The sequence below is a fragment of the Hipposideros armiger genome, unplaced genomic scaffold, assembly GCF_001890085.2.
Source record: "Hipposideros armiger isolate ML-2016 unplaced genomic scaffold, ASM189008v1 scaffold_297, whole genome shotgun sequence".
NCBI lineage: Eukaryota > Metazoa > Chordata > Mammalia > Chiroptera > Hipposideridae > Hipposideros > Hipposideros armiger.
Genome location: NW_017731647.1, coordinates 103026 through 124253, shown reverse-complemented (window position 1 = coordinate 124253; position 21228 = coordinate 103026). Strand labels below are relative to the sequence as shown.

At 51.5% G+C, this 21228-nt stretch overlaps 1 protein-coding gene across 2 annotated transcripts; it reads right to left on the bottom strand.

Annotated features, from left to right (window-relative positions):
• Nucleotides 1–7473: 7473 nt before the first annotated feature.
• WNT2B (Wnt family member 2B) lies at nucleotides 7474–20947 on the bottom strand. Of its 2 annotated transcripts, none has more exons than XM_019659170.1 (5): nucleotides 19568–20947; nucleotides 13627–13847; nucleotides 12337–12614; nucleotides 11396–11660; nucleotides 7474–8416 (listed from the first exon to the last, which is right to left on the bottom strand). In XM_019659170.1, the coding sequence occupies exons 1-5, from the start codon at nucleotides 19756–19758 to the stop codon at nucleotides 8187–8189; spliced, it is 1185 nt and encodes a 394-aa protein (XP_019514715.1). In that variant the 5' UTR covers nucleotides 19759–20947; the 3' UTR covers nucleotides 7474–8186. The 2 variants fall into 2 exon arrangements, with proteins under 2 accessions (XP_019514715.1, XP_019514717.1); XM_019659172.1 differs by lacking the exon at nucleotides 19568–20947 and adding an exon at nucleotides 19345–19466.
• Nucleotides 20948–21228: the final 281 nt, after the last annotated feature.

Below are 21228 nucleotides of genomic sequence, written 5' to 3'. Positions count from 1 at the left end.
CTGTCACTGTTAAGTGGCTGCCTCCCAACACCAAATTGTGCCAGAAACTTAGGAGACTGCTCACCTTTTGGCATTTTTAATGTTCATAGATATAAAAATATATACTCCAATATTCCGTTCTTCAAAGTGGCACCAGGAAAGCGCTGTGGAAGAGCAGGGTTGTGGTTAGGGTTTTGTCCTCAGAGGTTAGGGGGCAGTTCAGTTAGGAAGTATGACAGGAGCCTGATAAATAGCCCTGCTTTACCTTTGGCAAACGCAAGAAGCCAGGGACCTGATTGAAAGTTAGGGCACTGGAATTTGTTTCTTGTCTTGGGCTCTGCTCTAGCAGCCTGTAGTGCTCAAGAACTGGCTCCTACCTTATGGGTGAACTGGTTTTGCAGTCCCTAAAGCCCTTTTGTAGCTTCCTCCTATTCACTATGGCCTCAGATGTGATGAATCTGCTCACCACAGAAGTCCAGTATGCCAAATGGGACATGGGGACCTGTCACGTTGGAAGGTTGGGAGTGAGGGAAGGAAGCAAAGCATGTATTTTCTATTTAAAATTATTCCTTTTTTACGTTCTAATTTCTTAAGAGTTTGGCTTGATCGATGCCAGGTTCTGGGCCTGTAAGCCAACATTAATGCATCACAATACTGGATATGCTATGTGATATCTTTTATTTAGCTCAGAATCTCACATTTTAGGGAGCTGTAGTTAATGACACTTCACATTTTGTTGAGCTTTCCCGTGTAGCGCTCTCTCGCTCTCCCTCTCTGGAGCTCTCTTAGTCCCTGTATGTGTAACAAATGGACTCATCTGTGTCTTCCCATAGGTGCCCTGGTGTTACTGGCATAGATCAAGATGCTGTGTGGCTCTATGGGGGACTCTGAACCATTTGACAGCCTAGGCCTATGCAGGCACCTCCCATTATTTAAGCCCTGACCTCAGCATTCTAATTTCTCTGTATTCCCCAATGTATATAATATGGACTTGCTTGAAATTCCTCATATATTGCTTGCACATTCTTGCTTCTAATTCAGCATAACCCAGTTCCTTCGATTTCCATTGAATGTCCTCAACCCGTCCATACCTCACCTTTTAAAAACCCAACTCAAAAGCCACTTCTTGTAGAAGAACTGATTAATCTCATTCATCTGATTCCTTTATTCTGAGCTTCTATCTATTGTCACCTGACAGCATAATGATTCTAGGAATAACGTTTCTCCTCTATCCTCCTGACTTTGTTTATTATACACAAACATTTTGAAGGCCTCCTGGCAACCTTTTCCATTTCCCGTGAGTTCTCATCCACTTTCTATACCCTTCCTCTTTACTTCATAGTTACATTCCTGGAGACACAGGGCATGTGCTCGGGGCTTGGCCTCTACCTCAGCATGTGTGTGGCAGCCTGCTGAAGGGGTTCCTACAATTGGGAAGGATTTAACCCTTTGGTTCGCATTCTCCGCATTCTACTCAGATACCTTCAAGATGTACACGCGATACCAGCAGTAGGTCTGGAGATGGGAGTAATTTCCACTGAAAGCCAAGTTAGCTTTTTCCTTCCCGTTTACACAAGACCTATGAAGCTGCTGTCGTCAGCAGCTCACCCGACACTCTCCTGCTCTGCCTCTTTTCCAGGAGTCAGGGTTAGTTTAAGAAAAAGTCTCTTGCTAGAAGCCATGACCTCGTACTTTTATCCCCTCCATCTGGTGTGTGGCCTCATGGGGCTATGCTGCTATGCAGGAGGTGAGCAGTGGAATTCTTCAGATGATGACTTCTGAGCCCACATGCGGAGGCAGGGGGGTGGGAAGCAGGGAGAGCAGCGAGCGCCAAGATCGATGGACCAAAAAATAAGGCTTGCTCCTGGAGAAATCCTGCCTCTAGGTAGACTTTTCGTGAGGTGTTCTTCCCCGAGCTCCAGTGGGGGACCAGGGCAGGGAGCTGTAGCACCCCAGGTCTATGATTGATGAACTCTGTGTTCCTGCAGCTCTCCCTCCTGCCTTCACAGTTGGGGTGTAGGAGTGGGATAGGTAGGGTATGGAAGGGCTTATGCGGTCTCTAACAGAATGCATTCCAGGGTTGAACAGAGAAGGGTTCCCCTTGCACACATCATGTCTTGGAGCTGCTTTGCCTCACTGTCTTGGACCTAAACAGAAGTCCAGATTTTGAATGAGGGTGGGAAGAGGGGTTGAGAGCAGCGAAAGTTTTTGATCAAGTGAAAACCTGTTGTCTGCCTCATCTTGCAGGAGTTGCTCTGCAGGGTAAGTAGTCATTTCCTTGGTGGAGATAAGTTGCCTGTCTCAGCTAGAGGTCTCAGAACCTTCACTAGGCCGTAAGCAGGCATCCGGCGTAGGACAGGAGGGTTTCTTAGCACTCTCACTCCTGTTCTTACTTTCCTAGCCCAGGGGTTTGACAGCATTTTTAAAAAGAGTGAAGTCTCAAAGGAAATTCAAATATATACTTTAAAAGCCCAAAGTCTTAATAACTTTGTCTCATGGCTTCTTATGACTATTTCTACTCTGTCTACACATTTAGCATCACTTTAAAAGAACTTGGACAAGAAAAAAGGAATAGAGCTGAGAGCCAGAGTTGATTAAATGTGGACTGCTTAGTATAGTGATCATTGGGCGATGGTGGTAACTGAGGCAGAAACAGCAAAAAGGGGATTTGCTGATGAGATTAGAGAAGGCCTACGCTGTTCCTTTTGTAAATTCTGCTCAGATTTACCCTCCCCGAAGATTTTGTATCAGCCTCTGTTCTGAAGGTGCTGATATCGGGTGCCTCCAGCCCTAGGCATTCTGTCTTTGAGGACACACAAGATTTAAAGTCAGAAGCACTAGGTTTGAGTTCTGGCTGAGCCGCTGTGTCCACGGGACCTTGGACAAAGCACTGAGCCTCTCTGAATAGCCCCTGTAGAGTGTGTGTGACCCCTGCCTCCCAGGGTTGTTGTGAGAACTATGTATATGCCAAAGCGTTTTGTACGTAAAAAGCTTTCTGAGTATCACAGCTACTCGTGGGAAGCTGCACCTCACAAGCTGTCAAATAGGACAGCTGTGGATTACGCTGTGTTCCTTTTTCTTCACTTAGCTTGGCCTTTCTGTTTGGTCAGGTCTGCTTACAAGGGCCTGATGGTGTTGAAATAATGTCACCAGATTTGGGCTCCTTTTGGTCAAAGAAAGGGAACTCGCGTGTCCAGCTGCTTCATCCATAGACTCACAGGCAGAATGGAAGTGAGCAAAGGCAAGTTTAACCCAGGATAGTTCAGAGTTACCTTGGTTTCTCAAATCCAAGGTGACTACAAAGTCTTAAGTAAATGAGAAATAGCTACAAAGATAGCCCGAGGTCATTTATTTATTTATTTATTTATTTTATTCAGGGAACAGGGTGTTTCTCCAGGACCCATCAGCTCCAAGTCAAGTAGTTGTTTCAATCTAGTTGTGGAGGGCGCGGTTCATTGGCCCATGTGGGGATTGAACCGGCAACCTTGGTGTTATGAGCACTGTGCTCTAACCACCCGAGCTAACTGGCCGCCCCTTCCGAGATCATTTAAACCATGAATGGGAAGTGGGAGCATGTGCTTATAAACTCTCCCTCTCTTTTATCCCTTTGGGGTCAAGGGCAGGATATTACTGACATCCCACTGGCTGTTGCCTGAAACCTGCCAATCACTCAAAGAGGATAACATCTTCTGGGAAAGTTCAGTTCAGTGCAGTCACTGTGACGTATTTACCCTGGTAAAGCCACTGTTTGCTCCTCTCTAGTGCCTCTCTTGTGGAGATCATCTCTGGAACCCAAAGCTATCCGGCTTTCTAACCTAACAAGAGGTAAAAACAAACAAAAAAACCAGGTCATGAGCAGCAGGCTTGGTGCAGTCATAGGAGGCTGCCCCACCCTCCACCGCACACAGGGCACGACTCACACCATCTCCAGCGTGAATCAGCTCTGAGAAGTTCTGTCTGAGCCCCTCTGCCTTGGTGCTAACTGTCCACTGCTGTTCCCTTTCTGCCTCCTTCTCTTGCCAACCCCCAGGGGAGATCCGGTTTCCAAACCAAATAGCTGCCTGCATGTTGGTAATATAACTGTTTAATATGCCACGATTATGGTTGGACCCCTGTTGTTGGTATGATTTTTGAAGGATTTGATTGAAATCTAGTTGCTTTTTTTTATTGTTGCGGAGAGGGAGGGTGACTAGAACCCCGATACAGCCTGAGAGAAGCTACGTGTATGTCCGCATATGTGTACCCTCACGTGTGTGTCTATCTTCAGGCTTGTGAGCAGGCTGACAGGGAGGGCAACATGCGAAAAGGAAGCATCTTTTGTTTTCCAACATTGCTTCTAAAATGCCCCACCCCCATATAGCAGGCAGTTCCTAAGTGGAGGGCTGGGGCAGAGGCCTCCACCAAGGCCATCAATAACCAGGTGTGAGCTACAGGTCTCTGTGTAATGTGAAGCTCTCCCGTATTTCATTTCTGCACTGCAGGATTGCTTTCGGAGAGCTCTGTGTCTGGCACCTCTCTCCACAGGCCCAGGCGCCCAGGGTCCCACCGACCTGCTGAGGAATGCATCGCATTGTTCTCTGGTGCTGTAATTTGGCTGCAGGAGCAAGGCTGACGGCCTCCTGGGGATGAGAAACATACTCTCCCTGGCATCCTCCCTTGGGCTTCCGCCCTATGACCACTAAGGGCATTTAAATAAAACCTCAGAGAGGCTGAGGGGAAAAATCCTAATTATCTCTCTCACACTAAGCCAACGTCCTGAGTGGGTCTGAGAATTTGGCAAGGACTTAGTAGTTGGTGTTCTTGCTGAGGGAGGTGAGAGGAAGAAGAAATTAACTCTGCGACAGGGAGGAAGAGAAATGAGGCAGTGAGCAGGCACGAGGCAGACCTACGTACAGGACTTTTTGCAAGCATTCCCTCAGGGCCTGGCAATGTTTCATTCTTTTAAATAACCTGAAGTCCTTATTGCATGTTTTTCAGCATCACTCTAAGGAAGAGTATGGATTAGTGCTACTCCTCAAAGCTAGCAATAACCCCAGTTGGCTCTTATCTGCAGGGCTAGCTTAAGGCTGACATCCGCACTTTTACAGAAGAGAAACTGCTTATAGACTGTGCAGCTGAGGTACCTCAGTCATGACCCTTTTCTAAAAGGTTCTAAGAACCTTCAAGGAGGGTGATAATGCCTTTTAAGTTAACTTTGTATCCAAGTAGCACTTCCCACCTGCGTTATACCTAAATATTAAAAGTTGAACGAAATGAGGACCAACAGGAAGAAAGGGAAGAGGAGCGGGGACAAGAGACTGCTGATCGGAGGGGCAGCTCGGCTGCGGGGAGGAGGGATGGGAGGCGGCGAACTCGGCGGAGCCCTGACTACACCGAACGCAGTTCTCATTTTGTTGCTTGTTCCAAATAAACCCGTTTCTGTTTGTATAGTGCAGCATGGACGCCAGGGGTCTAAAGCCAGTCGGAATGCGGAGGCGAGCTAAGCAGTCAGGGGGAGGCTGAGGCGCGCGGCCACACGGCCTCTGTGGCGGGGCTTCCATGGGCCTCTTCGCTCTCATCCACTTCACCCTTCAAGCCTCTCGCTGCCTAGATAGCCCGCTCTTCTCTTAGCCATTTATAGGAAATGCAAAACTTGGGTCCTTGATGAGTTAGAATTTGGAGCCGGGGAAAGCACAGAGCAGCACGAGATGCCAGAAGAGGCCCACTTCCTCCCACAGGGTAAGAGCTAAAAAAGAACAGGTAGTAGAGCACAGCTAGATTTAACTCAGGTTGATGTCGCCGGGAAGGCCTATGCTAGCATTTAGGTGGGAATGGATGTGCTTCTGAGAGCAGGGCCTACGTGGGACCTGAGGCTCTTCCCAGCAGCCCAGCACACAAGTCAGCACCCTTTCGTAAATTCATTCAACTCTGTTCTTGAGTTCAGACTGACTGTGACCCTCTTACCTTCCCACCACCCTAGGGCTTTCCTCCTCTTAATCCCAGCTCAAGATGTCCGAAGCTCTTCTCCTCCATCTCCCGCCCTCACCCCCGCCATTTCCCCCTCCTTAATCCCGTCATTGGCTCATCAGTTATCCAGTTGCCTCCACTCTGCAAGGAAGACATTCCCTTGGCCTGACTCACTCAGTCCCATTTCTCCACAGGAATCCCCTCACCGCAGACCACAAGGGCCCTGACTAGCTCATGTTTTGTGTTAATGGATGTGAAATTGGAGCAAACCCCCTCGCCAAAAGAAAAACCACCCCAAACTCTCCCACACAGGTCTCAGCAGGTTACGCAAATATTAGTCCTATCATCCAAATAAATCTGCCCTCGTGGCCCAGAACTATGGCTCCTTTCTGCTGTCTGTGCAGAGCAACGCTGTTCCACAAACATGTGAGGACCCCAGGGGATGTCGGGAAGGGACTTGGGAAAGGGGGGGGGTCTATATTCTGAATTCTTTGTGTAGACCCCTTAATCTACAGCCTGCTGTCAATACTTTATAGTCCCGTATTGAAGGTTCTGAGATAAGTCATGATGGGCTAGACCAGTTAGGAGCTTTGATAAGTCTGTTGGCTGTAGTTTGGGGCATAATTAAAACTCAATATCTAAGATAGGTTCATATCCTCATTTTATAGATGAGAAGATAGTGGCTCAGAGAATTGGGGTATCTTGTTCAAAATATCAAAAACAGCTGTGATTTCAACCCACGTCTGTCACAACTGCACATTTCTACACCACTCTGCTCCTTTCAAATATCAACAGGCAAGAGATAACCATTGTTTAAGTCACATGAAAACAGGACATCATGGTTTTGGGGACTCCGTGCCCCACCCCCAGCTTAGTAAGTCTGCTGTCTCTGGAGACTCCACTATGGCAAGCTCAGTTGGGCGGCGGGTAGCAGCACACAAGGAGATCCCCCTATTTAAGCCAAAGATGGAGTGAACAACAATAATCATTAGGACTTGGAGAGTCACCAAAGAAAGATCTGTTGAATAAATGGGGAAAGGCTGCCTTCCAAGCTGTTTAACACGTTAGCCCCAAGCCCCAGCTCTCATCCCTCTGTAGCCACTGGACCCCTCTCCCAGCTTCAAAGGCTAGGATCCTCTCGCTCCTAGAAACTGCCAAAGCCAGAGTTCTCTACTTGCTTGCTGCACACAGATGCCTCACGGGGGCCTTGCGCTCAGGACTGCTGCCCTCTCCACCCCTCCATGAGTCATACACCTTGACTCAATATTTCTCAAACTTGGCAGACCCAGAATAATGCATGAAAGCTTAAAGAATAAAATCCCAAGGCCTAGGCAGACTTACTAAATTACCCTTTCTCAAGAATGTTCCAGGGTATCCTAATGATCTGTTAGGTGTGGGTATCACTGCCTGCCACTCAGTTTGAACAGGCAGAGAGTGAGCAAAAGAGGCAGTGCTGTTGGATATGGATAGAAAAGAAGAGAGGGGGCCGGCCGAGTGAAACAGTTGGTTAAGAGCTCGCTCAAGAGTGCGAGCTCTGAGCAACAGCGGTTCAATGCCTGGCCCGAGCTGAGCTGCCAACAGGTGGCAGGATGGCTCAGCTAAAAAAAAAAACAAAAAACAAGAAGAGAGGGACTGGAAGAGAATGTGTTTGTATAGTTATATAAGTTTTCCCCTACTAAACACAGCAGTTTATAAACATATGAGTGTATGACTGGCACCTTGTCCACCGTAGCTAACTCTTACCTAACTCTCCATAATGAAAGAATGTTGTAGCCTAAGCGTTTTTTCGGGGGTACTAGGCCTTCTGCTCAGACTGACCCCAGGGAGGAGATACGTGGTTTCATCTGGGTCCCATCTAACCTCAGCCAGGTAGGAACAAAAAAATCTCTCTCCAGATACTCTTCCTGTTGCGCACACACAATAAGTGTCAGGAAGCCCGTGCAAAGGAAAGGAAAAATGAGCCTGACCACGTGCTTTAGTGCAACTCACATCACTCCGAAGACCCCTACAACCTCTTCCACTCTCCCTTCCAACCTCCAGAGCCGGTTAGGCAGGGAGCTGCTCAGTTTCTTACATCCCCTGTCAGCCTCCCAGGGCTCAGGAACCAACCAGGACACCGGAATCCCTCTGGATTACTCTCCAAGTCCTTAAATAGAAACTAGCAGCCCAGGGCTGAGAGCGGAGGAAGCTGTGCATGCAAAGATCTTGTGCTTTTGAGTCAGGAGGTTTGAAGTGGAGGGGTGAGTGAGGTATGTATATGTTCAGGTCTGGTCCAGCCACTCTGCCTTCTTGGGGGCCTTGCAAGTATGGACGTCCACAGTGTTTCTGCACTCCTTGCACCGCACAGCACAGCACCAGTGGAATTTGCACTCACACTGGGTGACACGGGTGACTCGAGTTGTGTCATACCCTCGGCCGCAGCACATAATCTCACAGCCGTCTGTCCCTTTTGATGACTTGCTGCAGATACGGCCTGCAGTGCCCAGGGAACCTAGGTTGGAGAAGAGAGAGAGTGAGAACGAAGATACCTCTTACCTCAGCTGCTCTGGGTTTCCTTACCCACATCCTCATGAGGAAACCATAAAGCAACTCCTTTCCTAAAAATATACCCACTAGCCACAGTGATCGTCTCCTCCTGGGCCTCCACACCAGGCTTGTCTCTTCCCAATATCGAGGCTCCCCAGAGACCTTGACTCTACCTGCAGTGCCTTCTCTGCCGATACACATCTCCGGATCCCCCTCAAAACCTCACCTTAGGATGTTCATGATTGTTAAAGCCGAGTGAGGACTCTACTTCATGTTTGAATTTTTCCATCATAAAAAGTTTAGAAAAATAACACCTATCATTTATCTTTTCCAACAAGTCTTGCCAGAACACTGTTACAAGTGCTACCACTTAAAAAATGGTACCATTTGTTAGCATTTTGGCCCTTAGTTTATATTTTATTAAGTTGTACCATACACGGAAGTAGTAGAGTAGGGCCGTTGAAAGTATGACATCAGAGTGTCTAAATTGGGACGTCAGTGGTTTAAATCCCAGTTCTGCCACTTCTTAGCTGTGTGATTTAGGAAGTTAGTTAATCTCTCTAGGCTTTAGTTTTCTCATATAAAAGTAGGCATAATAATAGCATCTAACTAAGTGGACTGTTATATCTATAATCTCTGTTCAGCTGAGGCAGTGAAATGATTAGTATGACTGACTGGAGGCGTAGCTCGAAGGAATTCATAAGGAATACCGCTTGCCTTAGCCCTTACAGTGGGAACTCTTGAAGTGTAGAGAGGATGCTATCCCCCTGCACAGAGAATGCTCAGGACCTCATTCTGACTGATTTTAGCAGAGGAGATCCTCTCAACGGATCATATAGTCATTGGATTTTGGAGGGAGGGATCGCAGACATCTATTCCAACCCTTTCTCAGAGATGGGAAAGTTAATAGCCTGGAGGTCCAGAAGGGGGGTTTCTACAGCAGTAGTCTCCACATTCGCTGGGATATAGGAAATAACGCTAGAATTTCATTTATATTTTTTTAATTTAATCAATTTAAAATATTTTATATTATCTATAATGTACATATTTGCACAGTGGAACATAGATATAATTTAGAAGTAAATATACACATATTGGAAGCACATGCTCAGAACTTTTTTGTTCACGATGGGAATATACGATCCACAATGTCAGGAGACCACTGCTCTCGAGTGTGGGCTGACTGACTCTCTTATATGTCACTCTTCTAGCTCCAAGGGCGGGCTTCTAGGTCCTTCCAGGGCACTGGAAGCCTCTTCTACACCCTGGAGCTGACTTATCCAGTGCAGTAGCCACTAGCCAACTGTGGTCATTTCGATTTAAAATAATTAAAATTAGATAAATTTTAAAACTTAGTTCCTTGGTCACACTGGCTATCTATTTCACTTGAAATAGATAGCCAGTGTGACCAAGGAACTAAGTTTTATAATCCCCTTTGGCTAAGTGGCTACCATATAAGAGAGCACAGACGTAAAACGTTCCTATCATCAGAAAGTTGAGTTAACGGTCCTGCTTTGGAGGGAATTCCTGGCACCATACTCCCTTCTGGGATGACTTGGACCCTTTGAATTCCAGGCCCTATTTTGGGTGTTATGAGACTTAATTTTATGCCTCTGAGATAAACTAACACACATATGAGCCATCCTCCCGCCCAACTCCAAAGACCCCTCCCCAGAGGTGTGTTTCAGGTATGGTAACACAGGCTCCCGCCTCAGATCTTAGGGAATGATTTCCAGGCATTGGGAGAGTAGCCCTCTCAATTATACCACGTGGGAAGAAAACAGAACCTAGTGGGAGGGCATTACTAGGAGAATCGGGTGGGCTCCCTCAGCCTTTTTTCTTCTAGCACCCTCCGAAGTACACAGACTACTTTCTCTGTCACTTGGGTAGAGCCCCACCCTGTTTCTGTGCCCAGTTTTGCTCCAAACCACTTGACTCTCCAGGAACGGCAGTGATGGGTGAAAGCAAACAGTGCAGAGGACAGCTGAGGTTTCTGACTCCACCTCACCCAAGTCCTGACCGCTGAGTCTGCAGAGGAGTCTGGGCACCCATGACAGTAACCAGGGGAGAGCAGTTCTGCGGCGTAGCCTGTGGGTCCGAGTTTAACCTATCTGAGCCTGAAAATGAGCCAGCATGGCAACTTCCAATCTTTTGGGGGATACCATGTCACCTCCCAACAGTCCCAAGAATTCCACCGCACATATCGGGAACAGACTGAAAAACAACCATTTGCTGCTTTCTGGTAGCATTAGCCTTTGGTCGGGACCTCTTCTTCCCCTACTTCCCCAGTTTTAGAATCTTCTGTGGCAGCACACTGGATTAAGCCTTTCAAGGTCATTCATGGGCAGATCCCAGCCCATCTTTCTACCTTTCATCTCCCTTATGCGAGACCTTCACTCAGATTAATCTCCTCTCTGTTCCTGGAACAGATCAGGTACTTTCCCACCTACCACTCTGCTCATGTGTAGACGCTATCTGCCTGTTCTCTCTAGCTATCGAGATAATCCTCACACTCCAAGAAACAGCGGATGTTCCACATTTTCAAATCAGCTCCTCTCGACTTCCTCAGTCATCTCTCTTTGCAGTTGCATCTGTCTACCTGTTACATCTCATTTCTTAGCTAGATTGGAAAGAGCCAGAGATTTAGGGCTGCACCTTATGCTTCTGTATAGCCCACACACTGCTCAGTGCTGAGAATGGGTGACTCATTTAACACTTACTGAGCAGTGTCTGTCAGTCCTGCACATCACACCTCAGGCCTCAAGGGGCTCAGTGGCCTCTCCTCTCTGCTTGGGCAGCCCTGGGCCTGGCTGACTAGGGCATATCTCATCACAAGGTCTTCATGTCAGGAGGAGACTGACTCCTCCCCTAGCACCACCTCCTTACCTCCTGAGGCTGAATAGACCTAGAACTATGGCTCCGTGTCCCTATCTGCTTTCCTTACCTGCAGCCTTGTCCAAGACACAGTAGTCTGGGGAGTTGTCAAAGTAGACGAGGTCGGTCCGGGTGGCACGGCGATAGCCTTGGCGGGCTGCTGTGAAGTTGGCGCCATCCTGGGTGGCTGTGACCTGCACAGCTCCATCATAGCGCCGCCGCAGGTAATCACCTGTGCGGCGGAAGTCTGAGAGCGCACGCCAGCAGGTGCGCAGAGTACAGGAGCCACTCACACCATGGCACTTACACTCCAGCTTCAGAAACCGCCGCACAGCCTGGTAGGTAGGAAGGCAGGGAAGGGAGAGGCAGCTGGTCAGGGCACCTGGTAGTCACCCCTACGACTAAACATGTGTGTGCCCTGAGGTCTGCTGGGCCTGCGCCTGGCCTGGCTAGTGGGGCCACTGGTTTCTCTCACCCCCATTAGATCCCACTCATTCTCCCTGATCAAATTCAAGAACTTCTAGAAAACCTTCCTGGACCAACAGTCTTTACTCCTCATGACAGGTTGTTTGAACTTTAGAGCCACAGGATTCTGTTCATGATTAAGTATGCCGGCACGCCCTCTAGCTCTCAAGGGTTTTAGAGTCGGGGTGTCACACCTTCTACTTTTGTAGCATGTCGTTTTCCAGCACAGGACAGGGCACATAGGAGGTGGTCAGTGAACTGACTAGAACAAGCTCTTACCCTCCTCAGTCTTTTACAGAGGCATTTTTTTTTTCCTTCTTAAACAGTTAGTTGCCGTCTTTTCTCTGCTTTTCCCTACTTTCCTCCTGTGTGAAGACTATGCACCTGGCTGAACCCTTGCAATTACTGCTCCTGTCCCGGGGGTTGGGGCTTTTGTAAGTGACCCAGAAGCCTTCAGCACTTCCACCTTCACATTTAGTCCATGGTCACACCAACGGGTCACCCCCCAGCCGATACGAATGCACATGCACAGACATGGGTACTGACCGTGCGACCACAGCGGTTGTTGTGTAAGTTCATGAGGGCCCGGGCATCCTTCAGCCTCTTCTCCTTGGCATCCACGAAGGCTTTGGCAAAGCGAACGCCATAGTGGATGTTGTCACTGCAGCCACCCCAGTCAAAGTCCCCTCGCTGGTCATGGTGTCGACCACGGGTGTAGGGGTCGCAGCTGCACACACTCAGTTCACCCTGGCTGCAGGCACGGGTGATAGCGTGGACCACCCCTGCTGAGGAGATGGCGTATACAAATGCTGCCTCCCGGCTACCTGGAGACAGCAAGGCAGAAGTGCATTTCAGGAAAGAGGCCCATGCCTGCCCCCTTCTTCAGCCCATACCACCTCTGACTGTGAGATCTCTCTTTCTCTTTCCCAGAGCAACCCCTGCACCCCCTTTATTCAAGTTGTCCTTTCCTTCCAAGAGCATTCCCCAGAGCATCTGGCCCCTTCCCCTAGCCCTCACCACTCTCTAGCCACTTCTTTGTACATCTGACCTCTTGGGCTGACCTGTACTCTTGCTTCCTTCCAAACTCCCTTGGTCCATCCATTGAAAAGCTTCAGGGTGAATCATCCTCCCCCACTGAGTGCCAACCCTGGCGCAGCTGAGCTTAGTGCACATTCCAGGCCTTTTCAGGCCCATTCTGCTGGACAGTTCCTCCACAGCAGAGACCCTGCCGGGGGGTCAGCCTGCTTGGAGAGAGAGGCTGCTTTCCCTGCCTGCTTTCTTCCCTCGCTGCTCTTGCGGGTTGATGAATCATCACCCCTATCCCCCTGACGCCTCTGGATTCCCATCCCATTCCCTTTCTCCTAGTTTATTGTCTAGCTCTGCTTAGCTTTTTTGCTGAGATGGGGCCAAGCCACCTACTCTCCAAATATTTACATATCACCTTTCTGTTTATCCCTTTCTCCCATTACTGTACTGTGGGGAGTGATGGAGGAGGTAGCGGGGGTGGTGCTAGGAGAGCAGCCATACCTAGTCCTCAGCCTGGCAGTGCATGGCAACCCCCTGGGCGTTAGCGAGGAACGGAAAGGGAGGAAGAAAGATGGAGCATGCTGTTCCTCTGTCCCATCATCCCAGAACGCAGGGACTCAGAGGGGCCCCTGGCTACACATCTGGGGTACTGAGGGTCTGTTCCCAACGGTGTGCTGGGCTCTGCCCACAGCTGTTCCTCTGAGTATGAAGTCGTGAAGGAGAGGAGAGAGGGGATTCTGCCCGCCCTACCCACTCACCACCCCAAGCACAGAAAGGCAAGGAGCCAGGCAGGGTGGGAGAGGCCCCTACTTCTGAGCATGACACGGCCAAAGACAGTGTGGTCCCGGTCCAGGGTGGTGCAGTTCCAGCGGTGATGGCGGAACTGGTGCTGACACTCTCGGATCCATTCTCGGGCGCCCTCGCCCACTGAGCGCATAATGTCTGGGTAACGCTGGCACAGCTGCCGCTGCCGACTCACCAGACCAGGGATATTGTCACAGATCACTCGGGCCCCCAGGGCCCCGATGTACCTGCAAGGTGGAGATGGCCCTGTCAGAGCGTCCCAGCTCTTGTTCCGCATTAGGATGGGATGGGAGGGGAAAGGTTTGGCACTGGGGCCGTGGACTGGTTCCTTCTCCTTCCCCAATCTGCATTTCCTGAGGCTGATGGGTAGAACCATTCCCCACAAGCTCTGGAGAAATAGTTATATGGTTGCAGAGAGGGTAATTGAGCGGTCTCCCACCATCACCAGTTCCCCAGCCAAAGGCCAAAGTGACACACACTCCCAGAACACAGGCCAGGCATGTGTCACATATACAAGAAGCTGTGGGCATGTCACATAAACCCATTGCCTGTTTATTTAATAAACATTAAGAGCCTCATGGAAAAATAAACTAACAAAACGAGAGTCTGAGACAACACTTTTACACCCACATGTAAGAGGCACGTCCTGTATGGCTGGTCCATAAAGGGAAGAAGGATGGAGACAGGGAGGGGCCAGTGGGAAGAGACACAGTGGGCAATTCTGAGTAATGTTTATAACCCTAGTCAGACCCATGAAACTAAAAGTCCTCGTTCCCCATGCTGAGGTCGGGGAGAAAAACCCACTCCCAACCCTCCTCCCCATAGCTTTTCTTCCCAGGACCCCTGGCTTTTCTTAACTAATGAGTCCTCCTCCCCCACCCCCCAGCCTCTAGGGCAGGATGTCCTGGGTGGACCTGCATGGGCAGAGGACTGTTGCAGTAGGAAGCCAAAGGCCAAAGTAAAGCAAGAGGGGCGACACTCCCATATTCTAGTCCCCTGTTTGCCCAATATGAACAATTATAAGAAGCTCATGTGGGGTGGGTACTAAAAGGTAGGTGGATTGCTAGAGCCCTTCTCACATTTCTCAAGGCCATATTTTCTCTTCACTCAAACACTCAACCCTGGACTCCACCGCAAGCCTCAGGAAGACCATTTCAGAGAGAGGCCAGGAGGGTGTCATCACCTTTTCTCCCCATGAGGCCATCAAATGACCCATTTGCCCACTTCCTACTCCCTTTCCAGCTCTCCAGCACTTTCCTGGATTTGCTGGGAATTCTCTCTTCTCCTGTCCTAACACATCAAAGGACGCCTTCTCTCTCTTTTTCTGAACAGGTGGGGGCCGAGGAGGGCAGTGGCTGCTACAGACGGAAAAGATGTAGTTTGGGCTGTGAATGAGCCGATAGTTTGGTAGTGGCCTCAACATGGGCTTAGAAGTGGGGGAGGAGAAGGGAGGGCGGCCAGTGGGTAAAGGGGGAAAGCTGAACTGCCCTGAGTTCTGTGTCCTCCCCCCGACAATTCACACGCCCGGCCCTCACCCACGGACTGGATCACCACTGGTGACACCAGCTCAAACAAACACAAGGAGGGCTGATGCTTGCCTCTTCTGGAACTCGGCAGGGCTGATGGGGCCCATCTGTCCGGGGGAGGGGTAAGAGGGCTGACCCACCACTGAGAAATCCCATGGAATCAGCGTCCCCAGCACTGTCCATCAGGGCAACAGCTTCCAGGAACAAACAAAATAAACAGCCCGGGCTGGGCCAGGCCGGAAGGGCCGCCTGACGCACAGCCTGGAGTTACACCCACTGCCGCGGTGCTTTGTTTGGAGAATCAAGACCGTTGGAGTTGGAGCCCATCCCTGTCTCACCACCATGCTGCCGCTCCAGTTCAGCCCCGAGTACTGCCTTAGGCAATGGGTGTTTGTTTTTTTTACTGGGGCTTGGGAAGAGTGAGGTTGAATGGGAATGGGAGACCAGTAATCCAGCCCTCATGAGACAGTCTGGAGTGAGGCAGGCCAAACTGGCAAAAAGTCCTTCCTGTGGTCTGACTTAAATCCACTCTGCTGCAGCCCACATTGGTCCTTCTTACATCCTCACTGAGCGTGGGAACATCTGTTCAGTATCTGAGATGGGAAGATAATTCAGTGTCTCCTACTACTACCCTCACCCCACTGAGTAGCTCCTTCAAGATTGCAGAGCAGGGTGCTTGCCTGCTGAGCAGTGGTCAGCCCCTTGTCATCAGTGTGGCCTCCAATAAAACCGAGCCAGAGGCCCAGTCAATCCTCCTTTCAATTCAATACATGCCTGCCAAGTGCCTGCCATGTGCCAAGCACTGCTCTTAGGGGCACAAAGATGTTTAAGGCATCCCCCAGCTCATGGGATGGTAGAGGGGCGAGATACCCCTGACTCTCTAGCTCTGTTGACCCTGCTAGAAGTTGTTGCTTCTTTCCCAGCTTCTAAAGTAGAAGGTTCTCTTCATCTGCTCTTGAAATTCACATCCCTTCCTTTGACAAAGTGACTCACACCCTACTCTATACTCGAGCCCCTTGCGACTCCAAGTGTGGTCTCCAGAACAGCAGTATCTGCATCAGCTGGGGTCTGTCAGAAGTCATGCCTCCCTCCGGCCCCATCCCAGGCCTGCTGAGTCAGACTCTGCATTCTCCCAGCACCCCCAGGCGGTTTGGGCGCACTGCTCCATGCAGGCAGCGGCTGCTGTTTTGTTCACTTCAGTATCCCCAGTACCTAGAACGGTGTCTGACACATAGTAGGTCCTTAACTATTTGTTGAATAGACACCTACCTGCTCTGATTTACCCCCAACTCCCTTCTTCCCCTAGCCAGCCAGAAATTTCATTTCAGTTATAGCTTTACTCCTTGTGGACATCACCAGCCTATCTGCAGATGTTTCATGTGTGTGTCGTTTTAATGAGGCCAAGGATCCTCTTTTTTTCCCCCCTTTCTTTTACAGCCCCTCGTGTACATGGTTTAGCCCAGCCCACATAGGGCTTTGAACACAGGGATAAAACTATCACCCTCCCTGAATCTCTCAATACAACATCATTTATGTGATACTTTACAGTTTATAAAACGTTTTTCTACACTTAAATCCCCTGATAATGAGAGAAAGAGAGCTCTCCATTTTACAGGTGAAGAAAATGAGAGGTTCGGGGAGAGTAAGTGATAATACCCTGCTCTGTCCATCAGAGCGAGTCAGAGGAGAACCAGGTGAACCAAGGACATCTAATCCCAAAGTCCAAGCTCATTTTCATTCCAAGGGCAAGAGAGGCCCATAACGCTTAACCAAGAGTATGCCAATCTGGCTCCAAAATTGGCATGAATTTGAGTTTCTTACCACTCCCCTACTATCCCTCACTTTCTTCATATGTGAAATGGGGATAATAATAGTATCTCCCTCACTGGATTATTTGGAGGACTGAAGATGATGCTCATAAGGTGTTTGGCCATAGTGTCTGGGGCTTAGTAAGGGCGCAGCCGTTGTTGGTAATAGTAACACTAATATTCCTCTCCCTCTGTGAACCCAAGAACCCCGTCCTGCCCTTGTGAGTCCCTACATCCAGCCCCCTGCAGAGTGCAAACTGGAACAGGGAAGCACGGGCCAGGAGCCTCCTGCTTCTTGTTCTGTTTGTCATAGATTATGAGGAAACCATCATTTCCCCCTGCAATTAAAGGTGGGAGGGGGAGGAGCTGCAGAGTGAGGGGAAGGGCTATGAAGAAGAGCAGACTGTTAGCTGGTGACAGTGAGGGCCTTCTGCTCCTGAGTGGAACACGGACAAACACAGCATCTCTTCCAAGGGTTTTTTTTCCCAAGGGAAAGAGACAGAATCCTCTTGGGGGCCTAACCTGCCTTTAGAAAGCAGCTTCCCACTTTCTCCCAGAAGTGATGCCCACTGAGTCAGGCATCGGGGGCCTGCAGCTATGACAAGTATGAAGCAAGGAGACTAAAATACTCATGTCCCATCCTGGCTGCTGCCTTCCTCCATTTCACAGGGACGGCTGAATCCCTCTGCATCACCCGCCTGCCTCCCTAGCTAGCTCTCCTACCCAGGAGTTTTTCCAAAAATCTTTAATATGAACCACGTGGGGTGGGGGGGTGGCGGTGCGGGGAGAGTAGTAGAAACAGAAAGGAAAAGGGAAAGGGAGTAGCCAAGGGGACAAAATGGGGACTAGGAAGAACCCCAGATGGGTCTTTAGGAACCACTACCAGGATCCTGAAACTACCAGACGGTCAGTGCCTCACCTAAACACCAAGTGGTCCCCAAGATAGCCTCCCAAACTGGTAAGCAATCAAGAGTCCCTAAAAGCAAATTGCCACCTGGATGGATAAAGATGTGCAGTGGTCCCTTCATCCTCTCTCTGCAGGGCCACTGAGATGCAAGTCCGCAGCCACACTAAGCCCCTGGAGGTAAAGGGCTGTTTGGAGCCCCCTGTGAACACTGAGAGGCTTTTCTCTCGTCCCCCTTCTTCCCTTTCCATTTCTAAAGGAATGTTTCAAGCCAGATGTCAGATATGGGCCTCCCTGCTCCCCCTTCCAGAACCCCCCCTCCTTGCCTTCTCCAACACTGCAGAGATAAAAAAGATCCAAAAGAGAGATTTTTCTGAAACAGGAAAACGGGGTCGGGGTGGGGGTGGGGGTGGGGATGGCGAGAGAGACGCATCTTGAAATGATAGGAATCTGCGGCCCAAGCTCGCTGGCCCCTCAGCCAGCTACCCCTCACCCTTCCAGCCAAGATTCCAAGTCAAGAGGAGAAAAGCCACAGGGTGCAAGGGGAGAAGAGACCACACTTTGAGGTGGTGGTGGGGTTGGGGGAGGGTTGGGGAGGGGCAGAGTAAGGAAAGGAAGGGGGGCACCGCAAGGGTAGAGAGGGGCAATAGCCCAGTCCAAGAGGCCAGTTTGATTGGGGGGGGAGGGTGAAGAGGAAAGATGAGAAGATCCTGTTTTCAGCCCAGCTCTCCCCCCTGCCCTGCCCTGCCCACCCCCTCAGAAGGTGTGGGAGGAGGGGGGGGCAGCTCTTTCGCCTGAAAGAAAAAGATGAGTGCCATCCTGGACTTGGGGGGAGGAGGAGTAGGTAGGGGTCCGCAAAGGACAGACAGACATCCAGTGGATTTTTAATATCTTTTGCCTCATCTGTCCTCCTGTGAATTGTCTGGAGTCTAAGGCCTGCAAGAAATCTGAGGAGAGGGTCTCAATATTTGGGGACCCCAGAAGCCTCTAGTTCTTGGAGAGATGGGGTCACCTGGGGAAGAAAAAGAAGGAAAACGGGAGGGAGACATGAAGGTTCGAACTGACATCCTTAAAACAGAGGCTGAAGACAAATGCCTAAATTATGCACACGCAAGCATTTTATTATAATCGTGGGAGTTAGTGGGGTCATTTCTGCCACGATTACGTTTCTAAACCTTGCGCGGGGCGCTGCTGCCTCTACAAACCCTTACTGCGTTATGGAGTCGGGTAGACTAGCAAGACGCTGTCAGCCCTCGCCAGCTGCCCCCTTCACCTCCCAGCTGGCGACTTTAAGCGATCTAGGGTTCCTGTTGGATGGCCACCGAAGGCCCCGATGGGCGATTGCTTTCTTGAATCCACCCTGAGAGAAACTCGGAAGATAGCTTTTGCCCTAAAAAGGCTGAGCTGAAATAGAGGGGGCACAGCATATGGGGGTCTGTAAAGCCTCGACCGCCGGGGGTCCTTGTTTCAGATACCCAGCACCCACCTTATCAGGGGTGGAAGGCGCGGCGCTCCCGTCCCCCATTCCCACCTCCGCCGCCATCACTCCCGAACTTCAGTGACAGTCCTGCCCGGCACGTCTCTAACTCCGTGGAAACGACAACCTGGTCTCCTGAGCAGCCGGTACCAGGAGCTGTGAAATCCCTCAGGGCGCCTCCGGCCTCTCTGACCCAACGCCTCACCCTCCCAACCCTGAGAGCCACACTCACCACCAGGACGTGTCTACGCGGGCCGGTAGCGTCAGCAGCAGAAGCAGCAGCAGCAGACAGGCAAGACTTAAACGGGCCGACGCCCGGGAGCCGTCGGGGGCCGGGGGTCTGAGCGCTGGCGCCGAGGGAGGGGCGCGGGCACGCCAAGGGGAGAGCTGCGCGGCGTCCTCCGCACCACCCTGCCTCAGCATAGCTCCCCAGAGACTCCCGCCGCTCGGCCCGGAGGGGCGTGGAAGCGGCACCGGCTGGGGGCACTCAGGCTGCTCCTACTCACCCCCCTGGGGGGCCATAGGCTCGCCGTCGGCTGGGGACTTAGGGGCACCTGGACTCCAGGAGCCGGGGCGCAGGGACCGGAGAGGGTCACAGGGAGCGGTGTCCGGAAGCCGACGATGCCTCGCCGAGCACGGGGACTGGGGTGCGCTGCTTGTGCGCGGGGTGCAACGCCAGGGGGTCCGCGGCGCGGAGTGGGGCTGCTGGCAGAGTGTGCGGACAGCCCCTCCGGCCGCGGGCTCTCATTGGACGGCACGGGGCGGGGCCGAGGCCGGGGACACGCGCGGCCCTCAGGGCGGCTCCGCCCGCGCAGCCCCGGCGCTCCACTGCGCCTTAGGTGTGGCGGCCGCCTCCGCCCCTAGGCGCCCGGGCGCAGCACCACCCCGCGCCCCGACCTGCTTGGGCGGGCTGCGAGGGGCGCAGTGGCGCCCCTCTGCGCCCCGAGCGCCCAGTCCTTGCCGACGCCGCGCCACCGGGTCCTAGCGCCCTTCATGCAGCAACCCCAACTTCCGTGGGCGACTGCCCCGAGCGCGGAGCGAGGGGCACTGCAGACACCCCCCCCCCTCCCGTCCGCTAACCTACGGTAACACTGGAGCTGAGCACACGGAGAACGCACTCATCTCCCCGGCTCCTCTCCGTTCCTGCGCTTCTGTGAAATGGGTAGAATCTCTGCCACGGGAACTTGGGGGAGAATCTTTACTCCCTTTTCAACGGTGCCAACAGGGGCGCCTTGGGCAGCCGGCTTCAGGCAGGAGCTTCTGTGCTCCAGGGCTCATTGCCCCTGGTTCCTCCGACCCACGGCACCCCCCAAACAGCGTTTAGACTTGGCTCCTGCCCGCCCGCCGGTCCCCCTGCCTCCCTCCGGCCTGTAGCCCTGCAATCGACGTCCGAAGACGAGTGGGCACACCTGCGGGCCGGACGCGGACTCCCCGCCCTTTAGCGCCGGGGCTCAAAGCTCAACAGAGCTTACTCTCCCTCGGCATCCCGGGTGCCTCGGTCCCCCACCCCATCGGGAGGGGCTGCGAGCACGGAAGAATCAGAAACAGCTGGGCGGCTTTCCCGAACAGAGGGGTGGGAGTCTTGCTGAGAGAGTGGAAGCCCCGGAGCCATTTCTCTCCCTCGCCTTTCCACCCTTCCTCTTCCCCGCAGCTCCCCCGCCCATCTTCGCACACCGCCTGGGGGCGTGGTAAATCGCGCAAGGGTGGTAGGTGCTGACTGCCGAAAGTGACTCCCCTCTTCCCCACCCCCCACCGCACCTCCCAGGCTGACAGGTAGAGCCTCTGGGGGCACAGCGGCCCTTACTGAGACGTGGAAATTCTTTTCAAAGCTCTGGTCTTCCAACTCCGAGTTCACCAGGTATCTGGTCCCAACCCCTTCTCCGGCCTCGGTTT